The 15,356-nt window shown below is 40.9% G+C and overlaps 1 protein-coding gene across 3 annotated transcripts in view; it reads left to right on the top strand.

The window, feature by feature from the left end:
* Med1 (mediator complex subunit 1) overlaps positions 1 to 15,356 on the top strand; it is a 47,410-nt gene that overhangs the window by 7,637 nt on the left and 24,417 nt on the right. The window contains exons 3-7 of one of the 3 annotated variants that reach the window (XM_090350754.1): positions 5,909 to 5,987; positions 9,836 to 9,890; positions 9,991 to 10,123; positions 10,779 to 10,807; positions 13,880 to 13,951. In XM_090350754.1, the coding sequence (XP_090206880.1) occupies positions 5,909 to 5,987; positions 9,836 to 9,890; positions 9,991 to 10,123; positions 10,779 to 10,807; positions 13,880 to 13,951 (368 nt within the window). Of the gene's footprint in view, positions 1 to 5,908; positions 5,988 to 9,835; positions 9,891 to 9,990; positions 10,124 to 10,164; positions 10,324 to 10,778; positions 10,808 to 13,879; positions 13,952 to 15,356 lie in introns of those variants that run through there. The other 2 variants (XM_090350755.1, XM_090350756.1) reach the window with 2 other exon arrangements.

Below are 15,356 nucleotides of genomic sequence, written 5' to 3'. Positions count from 1 at the left end.
TGTGTTTATTTATTCAATAAGCTAAGCTCCTCATGTGGATTTAACTATAGTAGTGTCTCTTCAGTTTCGTCTATCACAAAACACCTGTATAAATAGTGACTATCAATTTCAGGGGTCTTCCTAGAAAGGAAATTTACATTTGTTCTTCATGGAGGATCAGTTTTCAAATTCTTCATGAATACCAAGTGCATGGATGCTTAAGCCTTTTTTTTTTTTTTGCCAGTCCTGGGCTTGAGCTCAGGGCCTGAGCATTGTCCTTGGACTTTCTCAAGGCTAGAGCTCTACCACTTGAGCCTCAGCACCACTTCCGGCTTTTTTCTATGTATGTGGTACTGAGGAATCGAACGTGGGTTTTCATGCATGCTAGGCAAGCACTTTAACCACTAGGCCAAACTCCCGGCCACTTAAGCCTTTTATGTTTACATTTTAATGGCTTATATTTATATTTAGTATATGTTTGTCCTTCAGGATATTTTAAATCATCTCTTGGTTATAAAACAGTATAAATGCTATGTGAATATTTGATATATTGAATGCTAAGAAAAAGAAGTCTGTTGATGTTCACTTCGAAACTGTTTTGTAATTATTTTTGAACCATGGTTAGCTGAATCTAAGATTGTTGAATGTTAAGGATATGAAGAACCAAATGTATTTATGAAATTGTGTTAAAGTACTTTGGGATCTTCAAATGCCAAAAACATACCTATGAGAGATGCACATGAGAAGCTGTTGTAGACTTATTTTTCAGTTCCTGACAGGTGCCTTCATTTTCATGTGATACTGCTTTTATCTTACCTACATTAGTACCTATTAGGAGTTTCTGATTCTTTTTTTTTGGGGGGGGGAGGTTGGTTGTTGGGCTTGAACTCTTGGCCTGGGCCCTGACCCTGAACTCTTTAGTTCAAGGCTAGTGCTCCACCATTTGAGCCACAGTGCCACTTCCAGTGTTTTGGTGATTAATTGGAGAGAAGAGTCTCCGGGATTTTAGTGCCCAGTCTAGCTTTGAACTCTGTTCTTCAGATGTCAGCTTCATGAATAGCTAGGATTACAGTTGTGAGCCACTGGTGCCCGACCTTTTTTTTTTGTACTGGGACTTGGTCTCTTTCAGTTTCTTCTACAACGTTAGCTAGATCTCCTAGACCTCCTTATTGCTGGTTAATTGGAGATGAAAGTAGAAATGTCTCATGTTTGCCTCACTGGCCTTGAACTTTGATCTTCACATCTCAGCTACAACTGGCTACTAACTTAGAATCCATAAATTCATTTTTTTTTCTTTTTTTCTGTGCGGGTGTGTGTGTGTGTGTCAGTGTATGTCAGTCCTGGGGTTTGAACTCAGAGCTTGTGCCTGTCCTTGAGCATTTATGCTGAAGTAGTACACTTGAGCCACAGATCTACTTTGTTTGTTTGTTTTTGTGTGTGTGTGTGTGTGTGTGTGTGTATTAGCTGGAAATGTGGCTTAGTGGTAAAATGCTTGCATGCATGAAGCCTTGGATTTGATTCCTCAATACCATATAAACAAAAAAGGCCAAACTGGTGCTATGGCTCAAGTGGAAAATGCTAGGAACAAAAGTGCAAGGACAGTGCTAAAGCCTCAACTGGAAAAAGGAAAGCCTCAGGACATTTGCTGCCTAATCTGGCTTGGAACCACAGTCCTGAGATCTCAGCCTCCTGAGTAGCTAGGATTACAGGTATGAGCCACCAGGGTCTGACCACAATTCATTCTTTTTTTCTGGCGCGCGGGGGGGGGGGGGGGGTGGGGAGCCAGTCCTGGAGCTTAAACTCAGGGCTTGGACAGCTTGGACACTGTCCTTGATCTTTCTCAAGACTACTGCTCTACCACTTGAGCCACAGCATCACTTCTGGCTTTTTTTGGCCAGTCCTGGGCTTGAACTCAGGGTCTGAGCACTGTCCTTGCGTTTTCTCAAGGCTAGAGCTCTACCACTTGAGCCTCGGCACTATTTCCTATGTATATAGTACTGAGGAATCGAACCTAGGTGCATACTAGGTAAGCACTCTACCACTAGGCCAAACTCCCGGCCCTCCAGCTTTTTCTATGTATGTGGTACCTAGGAATTGAACCCAGGACATCATGTATGCTAGGCAAGCACTCTTTATCACTAAACCATACTCCCGGTCCTATAGTTCATTTTCTTTCCTTCCTTTTTTTTTCTTTTTCTGCCAATCCTGGACTTGAACTCAGTGCCTTGGCACTACCCTTGGGCTTTCTCAAGCTAGCGCTCTACCACTTGAATCACAGCATACTTTTGGCTTTTTTTGTATATGTGGTACCGAGGAATAGAACCCAGGGCTTCATGCATGGTAGCAAGCACTCTACCCTTAGACCATACTCACAGTCAGTTCATTCTTTGTTTTGTTTTGGTCATAGGGCTTGAACTCTTGGCCTGGGCCTTGTCCCTGAGCTCTTCATCTCAAGGCTAGTGCTCTACCACCTGAGCCACAGCATCACTTCTGGTTTTCTGGTGGTTAATTGGATATGAGTCTTACAGACTTTGGTGCCCAGGCTGGCTTTGAACCATGATCCTCAGATCTCAGCCTCCTGAGTAGCTTACAGCGTGGGCCACTGGCATCCAGCACAATTCATTTTAATGCAGTGAACCCTAGGTTTACACTTGTAACTTTTTTTTTGTCAGTCCTGAGGCTTAAACTCAGGGCATGAACACTGTCCTTGAGCTTTCTTCAAGGCTAGAGCTCTACCACTTGAGCCACAGCACCACTTACAGCTTTTTCTTTTCTTTTCTTTCTTTGTGGTCTTGGAGTTTGAACTTGGCCTAGGCGCTGTCCCTGAGCTCTTCAGCTCAAGGCTACCACCATACCCTAGAGTCAAGCCCCAAATACGGTTTTCTAGAGCTTAATTGGAGATAAGAGTCTCAGGTTTTTTTGTACCCTGGCTGGCTTTGAACCTTGATCCTCGGATATCGGCCTCCTCAGTAGCTAGGATTACAGACAGGCATGAGCCACCGCTCCCTGCTCACATATGCTTTTTCTATGTATGGGGTTCAGCGGAATTGAACCCAGGACTTCATGCATGCTAGGCAAACACTACCACTAAATCACATTCCCCTAGACTTGTTAACATTTCCTTTTTTTTTTTTTTTTTTTTTTTTTTTGCCAGTCCTGGGCTTGAGCGCAGGGCCTGAGCACTGTCCTTGGACTTTCTCAAGGCTAGAGCTCTACCACTTGAGCCTCAGCACCACTTCTGGCTTTTTTCTATGTATGTGGTACCGAGGAATTGAACCCGGGTCTTCATGCATGCTAGGCAAGCACTTTAACCACTAGGCAAAACTCCCGGCCCTTAACATTTCTTTTTTTTTTTTTTTTTTTTTTGCCAGTCCTGGGTTTGAGCTCAGGGCCTGAGCACTGTCCTTGGACTTTCTCAAGGCTAGAGCTCTACCACTTGAGCCTCAGCACCACTTCTGGCTTTTTTCTATGTATGTGGTACCGAGGAATCGAACCCAGGTATTCATGCATGCTAGGCAAGCACTTTAACCACTAGGCCAAACTCCCGGTCCCTCTTTTTTTCCTTTTTTTTTTTTTTTTTGCCAGTCCTGGGCTTGAGCTCAGGGCCTGAGCACTGTCCTTGGACTTTCTCAAGGCTAGAGCTCTACCACTTGAGCCTCAGCACCACTTCCGGCTTTTTTCTATGTATGTGGTACCGTGGAATCAAATCCGGGTTTTCGTGCATGCTAGGCAAGCACTCAACCACTAGGCCAAACTCCCAGCCCACTTGTTAACATTTCTATGTCTGTATTTAATGAAAGTACTTGCTCTTCCTTACCAAATTATAATTCCAGAGTAAGTTCAGTTTAAAATTATATATCAGCTGGGTACTAGTGGCTCATGCCTGTAAAAATCCTAGCTCTTCAGGGGCTGAATTCTGAGGACTGTGGTTTGAAGCCAACCCAGGCAGGAAAACCTATGAGATTCTTATCTCAAATAAGCTACTAAAAAGTCAGGAATGGAGATTTGGCTCAAGTGGTGGAACAGTAGACTTGAGTAAAAGAATCTTAGGGACAGTGCCCAGGCCTAAAGTTCAAACACAGGACTAGCACACACAAAAAAGTAAAGTAAAATAAAATGATAATGTCTATGTAATACTAGCAAAATAACTATATTTGTAGTCAGAGGATCCATATTTGTGTGAATGTGCTTGAAGTCAGGACTTTGAGCACCTTTTTCACTCAAGGTCAGCACTCTCCCACTTGAGCCATGCATGCAATTGCAACTTTTTCTGGATAATTGTAGATAAGAGTTTCATGGATTTGTCTGCCTAGGCTGCCTTGGAACCCCCATCCTCAAATCCTAGCCTCTTGAGCAGCTAAGCTTGAACATCTGGTACCCTGCAGAAGAACCTTATTTTAGGATCTAGTGAATGTAGTTGTAGAATGCTTGCCTAACTTACATGAAACCTTGGGTTTATTTCATAGCACCAGGAAAACAAAAACAAACAAACAAAAAAACTAAACCAAAAATCCTGTGTTTTGGGCTTGATACCAATACTTCCTAACTATATTACTTTTGACAAATTATATAATTTCTCTGAGTTTCTTTTCCTCTTCAAGGATGGAAGCTTATTATTTACTTTGTTTTACCTTGTAGTTTTATTTTAAAGGTCAAGTGAAATCATAGATGCAAAAGTTTTATGTGTACATGTGCATGTTTGTGAGCCAGTTGTAGGTCATAAACTCAGCCTTAGCTCACTTACTTACTTACTTTCTTTCTTTCTTTCTTTCTTTCTTTCTCTCTCTCTCTCTCTCTCTCTCTCTCTCTCTCTCTCTCTCTCTTTCTCTCTTTCTTGTTGGTCATGGAGCTTGAACTCTGGGCTTAGGTACTGTCCTCAAGCTCTTCAGCTCAAGGCTAGGCTAGTGCTTTCTCTTGAGGCACAGTGCCATTCCTGTGCTCAGCTCTTTTGCTTCTTGCTGCTGCTGTGCCATTTGAGCCACACCTCTTCCAACCATCTTCTTTATTTCTAACCACCAAAAATCAGAAGTGGAATTCTGGCCTTGAGCAAAACAGCCCAGGGACAGTGCCAGCAGGCCCTGAGTGTTCAAGCTTCAGGATTGGTGGTTGGGCGCGCACGCGCGCTGCGCGCGTGTGTGTGTGTGTGTGTGTGTGTGTGTGTGTGTGTGTGTGTGTGTTTACTTGTCAACAACAGGCACACTATCAAATCTCAGTAGACTAAACCTCCACCATTTGAACCACAGCACCACTTCTGGCTTTTTCTATGTAGTGGTACCAAGGAATCAAACCTGGGTCTTTGTGTGGGTGCTAGGCAAGCACTCTACCACTAAGCCAAACTCCTGGCTCTGTAAAGCTTATTTTAGATGTGTAGTACCCTTTTCTCCAATCATGTGTATGCATATAGTTGTGTTCTTCTATGTGAAATTTTCTTCCTTTGTGTAGATTCCGAGTAACAAGAGTCTTATCAAAAGTCTACAGGTGGCTGACGTCTGTACTCCTAACAGGAGGCTAATATCTGAGGGTCACAGTTCAAAGCCAGTTTCACAAAAGTCTATGAGACTCTTTTGTTTTTGTTTTTTTTAATTTTTTTAAATTGTAATTAGTAAAAGGGTTACATGATATTTGCCAGATAAAAGGTGCATTAATTCGCATACATTGATACCCTTTCACATGTCTTGGTACCCATTTCCCTCCCCCCCCTCTATGAGACTCTTATCTCCAATTGACCACTAGAAAACCAGAAGTGGCACTGTGGTTCAAGGGGTAGGGCAGTAACCTTGAGCTGAAGAGCTCAGGGACAATGCCCAGGCCCAGTTCAAGCCCCACGACCAACAAAAAAAAAAGTCTGCAGGTTATACTAGAGAATATTTACCTGAAATATTGTTAATATGGTTGATATTTACTTTAAATCTTTTCCCACTTGATATAGGAGAAGAGGGTTGTGATGAGTTCTGGAGGTCACCAACATTTGGTCAGCTGTTTGGAGACATTGCAGAAAGCTCTTAAAGGTTTGTAAACACCTTTAAATATACTGATTTAATAAAATCTCCTATTTAATGAGAATTATAATATACTTAGAATAAATATACAGATTAAGGGCTGGGAGTTTGGCCTAGTGGTAGAGTGCTTGCCTAGCATGCACCAAGATTCGGGTTCAATTCCTTGGTACCACATACATAGAAAAAGCTGGAAATGGTGCTGTGGCTCAAGTAATAGAGCCCTAGACATGAGAAAGCTCAAGGATAGTGCCCAGGCCCTGAGTTCAAGCCCTATAAATAGAAGGAAAAAAAAAAACGAATTAAGCTAGGCGCTACTCAAAAGGCTAAGATCTGAGGATCATGAAAGTCCAGACTTTTATCACCAATTAAACACCAGAAAACCGGAAGTGGTTCTGTGGCTCAAGTGGTAGAGCATAGGCCTTGAGCTGAAGAGCTCAGGGATATTACTCAGGCCCACAGTTCAAGCCCTAGGACTGAGAAAAAAAAAAAAAAGTAAATATATATATTTATATTTTAATTATGATAGAATATTATTGATACTAGATTCCATTCTTGCTTTCATTTATGAACTTAAAATGATCTCTTTCCTTAACTACCCACTCCTCCTACCTCAGCTTTCCTAATGCTGAGATTACAGGTATGTCTTACCGTATCCAGCTGTTTTTTAGTTCTTTTTGTTTTGTTTTGTTTTCTTGGTCTGTGTAATCCATGCTGCCCTTAACTTTGAGTTGCTCCACATACCTTAACCTCCTGAATGCTGGGATTGTAGGTCTGTGCTACCATATCTGGCCTAATTTTTTTTTTTAGTGGGGGGAGGAGGAGGATCAATACTGTGGCTCAGACTCTGGGTCTGAGCACTGTCTCTGAGCTTTAGTGCACATGATTACCACTTAACCATTTTAAGCCACAAGTGTACTTCTGGCTTTTTTTTTTATTAAAGAATTTATTAACATTGATTTTTACATCATATTTCAAATGACATGTTTAACAAACAAGTGTTCAAGACGGGAATCTCTGTATACAATCACTGGCACTTAGTTTTTAGAACATAATCAAAATTAGGCTAAGGGTTTGTATACCATAGATACATATTAATTTATGAAATAAAACATTATGTCTATAGAGTCATAGGTTTTTTTCTTTTTTCTTTTCTTTTTTTTTTTTTTTTTTTTTTGCCAGTCCTGGGCTTGAGCTCAGGGCCTGAGCCCTATCCTTGGACTTTCTCAAGGCTAGCACTCTACTACTTGAGCCTCAGCACCATTTCCGGCTTTTGTCTATGTATGTGGTACCAAGGAATCGAACCCGGGTCTTTGTGCATGCTAGGCTAGCACTTTAACCACTAGGCCAAACTCCTGGCCCATAGTTATAGGTTTTTATGTCTATGTAGTTTATATTTCCAATACCATGTCCATAGCATTGGATATGCAAGTATTTTGTCCTCACTCTTGTACTGTTTGGATCTGATAGCCACATATTAAGGATACCATGTACCTTTTGTTCCTTTGGTCTTGACTTACCGCACTTAACATGATTGGCTCTAGATTAATCCACTTCCCTGCAAATGACATTATTTTATCTTGTCTGTTGGCTATGTAGAATTCCATTGTGTGTGTGTGTGTGTGTGTGTGTGTGTGTGTACACACACACACACACACACACACACACACACAAATCACATTTTCTGTATCCATTCATCTGTAGTAGGGCATCTGGATTGTTTCTTGGCTATTGTGAATAGTGCAGAGATAAACATAGCTGACCAGGTGTCCTTATCATATCTTCGGTTATGATGTTCAGAGTAGATGCCCAGTACTTCTGGCTTTTTTGTTGATTAATTGGAGATAAGAATTTTATGCTTGGGCTGGGAGTTTGGCCTAGTGGTAGAGTGCTTGCCTAGCATGCATGAAGACCTGGGTTCGATTCCTCAGTACCACATATATAGTAAAAGCCGGAAATGGTGCTGAGGCTCAAGTGGTAGAGCTCTAGCCTTGAGAAAGCCCAAGGACAGGACTGGCAAAAAAAAAAGAATTTTATGTTTTTTCCTGCCCCAAGTGGTTTTCAACCATGATTCTCCTATCTTAGCCTACTGAGTAGCTAGTATTACAGGTGTGAGCTAACAGTGCCATCATAATTTCTTTCTATTTTAAGATTGATATTTTACTGTATGACTATACCATATATATATATTTTTATTATTTATTTATTTTTTTTTTGCCAGTCCTGGGCTTGAGCTTAGGGCCTGAGCACTGTCCTTGGACTTTCTCAAGGCTAGAGTTCTACCACTTGAACCAATTCCAGCTCAGCTTTTTTCTATGTATGTGGTACCAAGGAATCGAACCTGGGGTCTTCGTGCATGCTAGGCAAGCACTCTACCACTAGGCAAAACTGCCGGCCCAACTATACCATATTTTGTTTAGTCATTTATCAGCTGATACTTGGGTTGCTTCCATCTTTTGGCTGTGGTGAATAATAATAATGCTCTGAGCATTAAGAATTTATTTTTTATTTATATTCTTTTTTTGTTGGGGGGAAGGGATCATGGGGCTTGAACTTTGGGCACTGTCCCTGAGTTCTTCAGCTCAAAGCTATCAAGGCCCCTTGGGTCTGGGCCTTTGTTCCTGAGCTCTTCAGCTCAAGGTTACTGCCTTACCCCTTAAGCCCCACTTCCATTTTCTAGTGTGATTAATTGAAGGTAAGAGTCTCAAGGCTTTAACCATAATCCTCATTTCTCAGCCTTCTGAGTAGTAGGATTACAGGCGTGTCACACCACGCCCAGCTTTATTTATATTCTTGTGGAATTATGGGTTTAATGTAGGGCTTTACACATATAAGTCAACCCCTAACTAGCCTATAATGTTTGTGGGTTGTTTTTTTTTTAAGGGGATGCTAATATTACTTTAAATTTGTCTCCATTATTATTATTTGTTTGGTTTGGTTTGGTGTTTTATGGGACTGAACTTTGAACCCAGTCCTTGTGTTTGGTAGGCAAGCACTTTACCGCTTGAGTCATATTTCCAGTTCTTTGTGCTAGTATTGACTCTGACACTAAACTACTCTCCTGTTGGTTTTATTATTTCTCTTCTTTATTCAGGCATTCAAATAGTCTCAGCCTTGAGTATCATTGGGACTAGCTAGAGGTGCACCATACCATCTTGCACTGTACTAGCATGTTTTGTTTTGTTTTTCCCCTGCTTCTAGAACTTGAACTCAGTGTTTCCTGATGTCTTATGGCTAGCTTGCTCACAGCTGGTACTTAACCACTTGAGCCATACCTTGCCCATCCTTTGCTAGTTATTTGAAGATGGAGTCTTGCAGACTTTTCTGCCGAGACTGGCTATGAACAGTTAACCTACAAATGTGATCCTCCTGAGTAGTAGGATTACAGATGTGAGCCACTGGTAGTAATTGGCCCTAAATGTGTTTTCTTTAAGTTAAAGACATGTTGGCCCAGATAAAAAGTAATGAAAAAGGAAGAGAAGAAAAGTCTAGTAATTTTCCAATAGATCTTTTTCTACTAATAGAGCCACAGTTCCACTTCCATTTTTCTGGAGGTTAATTGGAGGATAAGAGTCTTGCAGACCTTCCTGCCCCCATAGGCTTTAAATTGGGATCCTCAAATATCACCTCCTGAGTAGCGAGGGTTGCACATACGAATGACCATAGAACCTATACTCCTTTATTAGTAGGCTTCGGTTAATCCTTGTCTTTGAACTTTATGCAGATTATGAGCATTTCAACTGTTAATTATGTTTATGGCTTTGGAAGGATGGATATATTTCTTACTATGTTTCTTTCTGAAGAATAGTTTTTATTTGTAACATTCTTTGTGATTTCTTTTCTTTTTCTTTTTCCCGTAGTAACATCTTTACCAGCAATGACTGATCGTTTGGAGTCAATAGCAAGACAGAATGGGTATGTAGTTTTATCTGTAGGCAGAAGTATGTAGTGTTTACTTTGGGTGGCTTTATTTATGTGTCTTCTATTAATTTTTGTTTTAATTTGTTCTTGCTAGACTGGGCTCTCATCTCAGTGCCAGTGGTACTGAATGTTACATCACGTCAGATATGTTCTATGTGGAAGTGCAGTTAGATCCTGCAGGACAGCTTTGTGATGTAAAAGTGGCTCACCATGGGGAGAATCCTGTGGTATGTGTTGTTGATATTTCACTGAAATCTATGGGCTTTACTCAGGAACATTAATTCAAAAATGAATTGTTGGGGTATAATAGCTTGGGTTTAGGTTTTTCATGAGCCACTGTAGAAATGATGTGCAGAGCTATATCAGTAGTATTAGAATGAAATTTAGAATAACATGAGTCCATCTCTGAAACCATCCAAGGACTTTTGTAAGTGGAAACAACAAGGGAACCCTTTTCATTTCATATAAACAAACATGACCCAGAGTTGACAGTAGGTGGTAGGGATACAGAATTCCATAGTTCCCATCCACAAAGTTGATAGTCATGAAGAACTGATAAATCTGAAAAAAAAGATCTTATAATAGAAATGAATGTGAAATATGGGCATCAAGTTAGTGTGATCTGAATTCCAAGGTTGACAATAGAGAGTTCCTGATTTAACTTTGTTAATATTTTTTATAAATTATTTAATGTTTTTATTTTTAATATCCTGTCCCGACCCCATGATTCACCAAGTGGAAAGAATATCCTTGTGATACCTTAAGGGATTTCTGTAGTTAATGTTTTTTGTTACAAAGCATGTAATATTAAAAAAAAGTCTTTAGATGTCTTCAAGATACTAACATAATTTAATTGTTTTAATGTAATTTCTTTTATTTCAGAGCTGTCCAGAGCTTGTACAGCAGTTAAGGTGAGTAAATAATATATTTCTGGGTACTTCCAGAATTCTGGTTGGGTTTTTTTTGTTGTTTATTTTGGAATTTTTATATTTTAAAATTTTTGGTGAGTCAGGGTTTCTAATTTGAGATCTTTCTTCTTTGTTTTCCTGAGTGTTGACATGTACTTCCATGCCCTGCTTGTTTGTCTTTGATATAGGCTGTACCTGTATTGCCCAGATTGATCTTGAACCACTGGAATCAAGCTGTCCGTTGTTTTTTATTTTCATTTTAAAATTTTTATTTTCCAGTCCTTGGGCTTGAACTCTGGCCTTGGATGCTGTCCCTGAGCTGGTTAATTAGAGATAATAGTCTCACCACTTTCATGCCTAGGTACATGTCTAGGCACCTTCGATCCTCAAATATCAACCTCCTGAGTAGCTAGGATTATAGATGTGACTCACTGATGCTTAGAAACTAATTTCATTAGAAAGGTTTGAGAATATTTGAGTTCACATTATGAAAACTACTTATTTCAATTTTGAAAAAAATTGTTTTATTTTATTTTGTATGGTCCTAGGGCTTGAACTCAGGCTTTGGCACAGTTCTTAAGCATTTTTGCTTATGGCTAGTAGTCTGCCACCTGAGCCACAGCTTCGCTTCTGGCTTTTTCTTTGTATGTGGTACCAAGGAATTGAACGAACGTAGTGCTTTGTGCATGCTAGTCATGCACTCTTAACTAAAGGCACCCCACCCCCCCTTTTTTTTTTTGGTAGGCTTGCACTCTGAGCTGAGTGCTGAGGAAATCAGTTTCAAATTCAGTCTTGTTTATTGTCTTATCTGTTTGGGTAGGTTTTTTTTGTCTTGTTTTGTTTTTGTCAAGTTTCAGGACTGAGCACTCTCTGAGCTTTTGTTCTCAAGGCTAGAGCTCTGTCACTTGACCCAAACCTTCACTTCTGGCTTTTTATGGTTTGTTGGAGATAAGAGATACTAGCAACAGCTTGTCTATCTTCTAAGTATTTGTACAAAGGGGTTTTATTTCAACATGTCAATTTATGAGTATAAAATGATTGCCGTCATTCTTTTCACCATTCTTTTTTTTTTTTTCTTTTGCCATTCTGGGCTTGAACTCAGGACCTAGGCACTGTTCCTGAGCTTCTTTGCTCTAGACTAGCACTTTACCCACTTGAATCACAGCACCATTTCTACCTTTTTCTGTTTATGTGGTTCTGAGGAATGGAACTCAGGGCTTACTGGATGCTAGCCAACCACTCTAACCACTAATAACCACTAAACCACATTCCTAGTCCTAAAATTTTCCCTCTCTCTCTCTCTCTCTCTCTCTCTCTCTCTCTCTCTCTCTCTCTCTCTCTCTCTCTCTCTCTCTCTCTCTCTCTCTCTCCCCCTCCCTCCCTCCCTCCCTCCCTCTCTCTCTCTCCCTCTCTCTCCTTCCCTCCCTCCCTCCCTCCTTCTCTCTCTCTCTCTCTCTCTCTCTCTCTCTCTCTCTCTCTCTCTCTCTCTCTCTCTCTCTCTCTCAAGTAGGTCACGGGGCTTAGACTGTGGGCCTGGGTATTGTGCCTAAGCTCCTCAGACCAGGGCTAAGCACTCCACCGCTTGAGCCACAGTGCCACTTCAATTTTCTGGTGCTTAATTGGAGATAAGAGTCTCATGGACTTTTTGTGTCTGGGCTGGCTGTGAACCAAGATCTGAATAGCTAGGGTTATGGGTGTGAGCCACCAACACCTTTTTCATTTCATCATTCTTAAACAATTCTAAGCTATTTTGTGCTGGCATTGGGGCTTGAATTCAAGGTCTCTTGCTTGGCTTTTTTTTTGGGGGGGGGGCAGTCCTGGGGCTTAGACTCAGAGCTGAGAACTGTCCTTGGGCTTTTCACAAGGCTAGTGCTGTACCACTTGAGCCACAGCACCATTTCTGGCTTTTTCTGTGTATGTAGTACCGAGGATTCGAACCCAGATTTTCATCCATGCTAGGCAAGTACTCTACCACTAGGCCATGCTCCCAGCCCCTCACTTGGCTTTTTTGTTCACTTTTTTTTTTTTTTTTGGTCAATCTTGGGGCTTAAACTCTGGACCTGGGCGCTGTCCCTGAACTCTTCAGCTCAAGACTACTGTCTCTACTATCTCTACCCCTGAGCCTGGGAGTTGTCCCTGAACTCTTCAGCTCAAGGCTACCTCCTTACTCCTACAGCTACAGCCCCATTTTGTGTGATTAATTGGACGAATCTCTCCTTCTTCAAAGCCTGGATTGGCTTTGAGCTGTCATCCTTGTATCTCGGCCTCCTGAGTAGCTAGGATTACAGACATGAGTCACCATGCCCCACTACACCTTTTTATTTTATTTTATTTTTGTGCTGGAATCAGGACCTAAACCTAAGGCTTCAAGCTCCTTTTTTCACTCAAAACTAAATGTTCTACCATTTGAACAGCTTCTGGTTCTGGCTTTTTCTGGCTAATTAGACATAAAAAGTCTCATGGACTTTCCTGCTGGGCTAGCTTTGAACTGCAATCCTTAGATTTCAGGCTCTTGTCTACCTAAGATTATATACTTTTTTTTTAACCTGAGGTGCTGTCCCTGAGCTCTTTAGTTCAAGACTGCCACCCTACCCCTGGGTTCACTGCACCCAGCTGGCTTTTATACTTCTTAATACCTTTCCTAGAAAAAAAAAAATAGGACAAGAAAGGAAAGGAGAATATTTGTTTTTATTTTGCTTTTTTTTTTTTTTGCCAGACCTGGCCATGAGCTCAGGGCCTGGGCACGGTTCTTGGACTTTCTCAGAGCTAGAGCTGTACCACTTGAGCTACAGCACCACTTCCAGCCTTTTCTCTGTATGTGATACTAAGGAATTGAACCTGGGTCTTTCAGCATGCTAGGCAAGCACTCTGCCACTGTGCCAAACTCCTGGCCCCTTTATTTTGTTATTCTTGATTGACTATAAAACACTTGGGGCCAGGAAGGGGGGGGGTAGAGTACAAAAATCACTTTATATAGCCACAATTTTTGCCATCATTTTAAAATATGATTGAGTAGTAATTATAAGTCTTAATTATATGTTATATTGTCTTCTCTTCTATCCTGAACGCCTATAGGGAAAAAAATTTTGATGAATTTTCTAAGCACCTTAAAGGCCTTGTTAATCTATATAACCTTCCAGGAGACAAGTAAGTATTTTTATTAATTTACTGTTTTCCCATAAGCCATGCTTTTTTCTTTTTGGAGGGGGGGGGGGGAAGGGTCAATCATGGGGCTTGAACTCTGGGCCTGGGCTCTTCAACTCAAGATTACCTCTCTACCACTTGAGTCATAGCACTGCTTCCTGTTTTTTGGTTGTTAATTGGAGATAAGGGCCCAGGCTGTCTTTGAACCACGATCCTTAGAGCTCAGCCTCCAGAGTAGCTAGAATTACAGGCATGAGCCACCAGGTGCTGGCTTATTATAAGCCATTCTTTTTTTCTTATTATAAGATTTTTATTAACGCTGATTTTGTTTTTACATATTTCAAACGTCAAGTTTAACAAACAAGTATTCAAGAAAGGAATATCTATATGCAATCACTGACACATAAATTTAATAACAAAATTAAAATTAAGCTAGAGTTTGTATGTCATAGATATATATCAATCTATATCAATATGTCTATAGAATATATATTCCATCATAGATATATGTCTGTATAGTTATATTTATGTCTCCAAGTTCATCTCAATGACCTTGAATACCTGAGTATTGAGTCATTGCTCTTATACTGTTTGAATCTAATATCCACATATCTAGGAGACCAAGGTCCTTTTGTTCCTCATCTCACTCAACCATTCTTTTTTTTATTTATTTTTATTTAATTAATTAATTTTGCCAGTCCTGGGACAGTCAGGGCCTGAGCACTGTCCTTGGACTTTTTTAAGGCTAGAGCTCTTCCACTTGAGCCTCAGCACCACTTCTGGCATTTTTTTTTTTTCTATGTATGTGGTACTGAGGAATTGAACCCGGATCTTCGTGCATGCTAGGCAAGCACTCTACCACTAGGCCAAACTCTCAGCCCCTTATTTTTTAATTTTTTGTGTTATTTATTTATTTTATCTTTTGCTAGTCCTGGGACTTACCCCAGGGCCTGAGCACTGACCTCGGGCTTTCCTCAAGGCTAGTTAGTACTCTACTACTTGAACCACAGCACTAGTTCTGGCTTTTCTTTTCTTTCTTTTTTTTTTTTTTTCTTTTTGCCAGTCCTGGGCTTGAGCTCAGGGCCTGAGCACTGTCCTTGGACTTTCTCAAGGCCAGAGCTCTACCACTTGAGCCTCAGCACCACTTCTGGCTTTTTTCTATGTATGTGGTACTGAGGAATCGAACCTGGGTCTTCATGCATGCTAGGCAAGCACTCTACCACTAGGCCAAACTCCCGGCCTAGTTCTGGCTTTTCTATATATGCGGTACTGAGGAATCAAACCCAGGTCTTTGGGCCTGCTAGACAAGCACTCTACCACTAGGCCAAAGTCCCGTCCCTCAACCATTCTTGATTTTATGTCTTTTTCTCCTCCTCCTCCTCCTCCTCCTCCTCCTCCTCCTCCTCCT

Source organism: Megascapheus bottae, chromosome 17 (genome assembly GCF_031878675.1).
Source record: "Megascapheus bottae isolate mThoBot1 chromosome 17, mThoBot2.hap1, whole genome shotgun sequence".
Lineage (NCBI taxonomy): Eukaryota > Metazoa > Chordata > Mammalia > Rodentia > Geomyidae > Megascapheus > Megascapheus bottae.
The sequence above is the reverse complement of the archived record's forward strand: the minus strand, read 5'-3'. Positions and strand labels throughout refer to the sequence as shown.